Source organism: Phytophthora parasitica, assembly GCF_000247585.1.
Source record: "Phytophthora parasitica INRA-310 unplaced genomic scaffold supercont2.35, whole genome shotgun sequence".
Classification (NCBI taxonomy): domain Eukaryota; phylum Oomycota; class Peronosporomycetes; order Peronosporales; family Peronosporaceae; genus Phytophthora; species Phytophthora nicotianae.
The window spans coordinates 139,921-142,228 of NW_008649021.1; the positions used below are offsets into that span (position 1 = coordinate 139,921).

At 48.9% G+C, this 2,308-nt stretch overlaps 2 protein-coding genes across 2 annotated transcripts; one reads left to right on the top strand and one right to left on the bottom strand.

Moving 5' to 3' along the window:
- Window positions 1-119: 119 nt before the first annotated feature.
- Window positions 120-655, top strand: PPTG_12616 (hypothetical protein; the record flags this gene model as incomplete). The annotated part of the gene is made up of 3 exons (XM_008909745.1): window positions 120-245; window positions 306-394; window positions 469-655. 3 exons carry the CDS (start codon window positions 120-122, stop codon window positions 653-655), a joined length of 402 nt encoding a protein of 133 aa, XP_008907993.1.
- A 1,066-nt stretch (window positions 656-1,721) lies between these two features.
- On the bottom strand, window positions 1,722-2,056 carry PPTG_23308 (hypothetical protein; the record flags this gene model as incomplete). The annotated part of the gene is made up of 3 exons (XM_008909746.1): window positions 1,722-1,781; window positions 1,856-1,925; window positions 1,998-2,056. 3 exons carry the CDS (start codon window positions 2,054-2,056, stop codon window positions 1,722-1,724), a joined length of 189 nt encoding a protein of 62 aa, XP_008907994.1.
- Between the last annotated feature and the right edge of the window lie 252 nt (window positions 2,057-2,308).

The window sequence follows — 2,308 nt, forward strand, 5'->3', positions numbered from 1 at the left end:
TTTTTCTTGTCGGTGGAGGAACAACGCAGCTTTGAACGTGATCTACTTGAGTTTCAATCCGAGTGTGCGCTTCCGGACTATTTATTGAGAAACCTTCCACGAAGCGATTGTTCGCTCGAATGCCGCAGTATGGGCTACCTAGCCGTAAAGAACTCGGTGACCGGATACTCAAGACCATCGCTGAGACCGCTGAACAAGCCTCCAACGCGAACCTGCGAGAGCGTCAGGAAGAAACGGGAGGCCGCGTAAACTTTCTATGAGACGTTTGGCAGAATGTGGCGAGGCTTCATTTTCTGGCTTGCCAGCTATTTCTCTTTGGTGTACTTGTCCAGTTTGAACTCTGTCGTGTGACTCAAATCACCATGGAATCGCTAAAGCAAAGCAAATGGAGGAGGTAATTGTGCGAGCCTTAGCACTAGGATGGATTGTGGGAGCTGTTATTACTGATGATGCTGAGCAATGCGCTAGGGCAAGACTAATCTCGGCACTGCGATGGCCAAATATCGTGTTTCTACGGTGCTTCGCTCATGATGTGAACAATTTGGGTGAAAGCAGTCCCCAAGACGGTGTTCAAGACTGTTACAAAGCAGGTAGCCACTGCCATCGCAACATTAAACAGCTCGTCTTCGCTGGACGAATTGTGAGCATCCGCTAATGCTTTTAGCGTTCGCTCTGCGTCCACTCTACAAGACACACACTCGCCGATTGATCGAGTCCCACAACAACAGTGTTTTTGATGTCGGTAAACGGGATATCTGCTGCAGCCGATTACTACTATCGTTGATACGTTGACGCTAACAACAACGGCCTCACTGGTGATGTAGACAAATGGCTACGGGAGAAATTTACACCCAAGAAGTACACGGATTTTACTGATCCAAATGGCATCCTTCAATCTTCTGGAGTCATTGCTTTCTGAGTTCACGTGGGCGATTCCAAGTGCGGAAAAGAAAGCAAGCTTCCTCAATTAGCGAAGGTTATTCTGTCGGTCTCAGTGAATACTGGTACGTGTGAACGCTACTTCAGTGAACTTGGATTGATACACACTCTGCGACGGAATAAACTAAGGTTTGATAAGACTCGCCTTATTTCGACCATTCGTAATGAAGTTCGAGAGCGGAATCGTCGAGAAGGAGATACTGATGAAACCTGTAAACCGAAGAAACCCATCGATCCAACGGAACGCCCCAAAAAGCAAACAAACGGATTTTCCGATTCAGCAACGTCCCTGTCATCACTTGCTGAAAAGACTGTTGTCGATTAAATGGAAACGGTCGGAGCTGTGGACTTTTGGCTGGAAGTGATTGTCGATCTTGAAGAAGATGTTCCTCTCAATTTCAGTTCGGTGGAAAATGAAGAAGAAGAATGGTACGTGTATGACGCCGACATGGAGTCTTTTTCTGTAGCGGATCGAAGCCAAAAGCTTCCTGGCATCAATGTCCCGTCGTTTCCTCGAGAGACTTGTCAGTCGGGGATAAGAGCACAAAATCAACTCTGGGAGCGTTATTTTCCTGTCACATGGAGCTTCCCCCTGCAGCAGCGTCACAATGAGACCACGAGAGCAGATAAGTGTAGTCCTTAAAAAAACACTTGTTAGTTCTGACCATTGTTGCAATTCGATGTAATTCGTAAGAGATACTCAGTTCAAGTTAACACAGTGTCTTTCGCAGTCCGTAGGATCTTCGTACTCTACCAAATCCGCTATCGTCACATCCAGCCATCTAGTCACCAGGGAACACGGCCACGATCTCCATCAGCACGGCAGCGGTCGGAAACTCAGCCTACATTTCACCACAACGTCACACACGACACAGTCACCGACTCCATAAAAATAATTCATCATATTCGCCACCACCAGATAGGCTTGAATCGCCACCACCGGATAGGAATGAATCGCCACAGTCTCCACCAAGACATCACGCAAACTACGGCCAGCAAGCACGGCCGGTGGCCACTAACGAGACCACGGTCTCCAAGAACACGAACACAACCTCCACCACACGGCAGCCGTCGGCACCGCCGGCACCGACTCCACCAGAACATCACGCACGGCCATCGACTCTACCAGCACGACCGACAACGCAGCCACTGTCTTTACCAGAACGTTACGCACGACACGGTCGACAACGACGACGGCCTGTGGGTGCAACTGGCCGATCCAGGAGTATCATCAAAGCGCACACACTTCATAGCATCGAAGCATTTGCCCAAATGCGGCTGAACAGCTCGTGGATCACGAGTTTGAGAATCTCCAGTAACTCGTCGTTTGAGAGAAAGTAGAATCTTGGGAAAGCCATCCGTTTGGTTT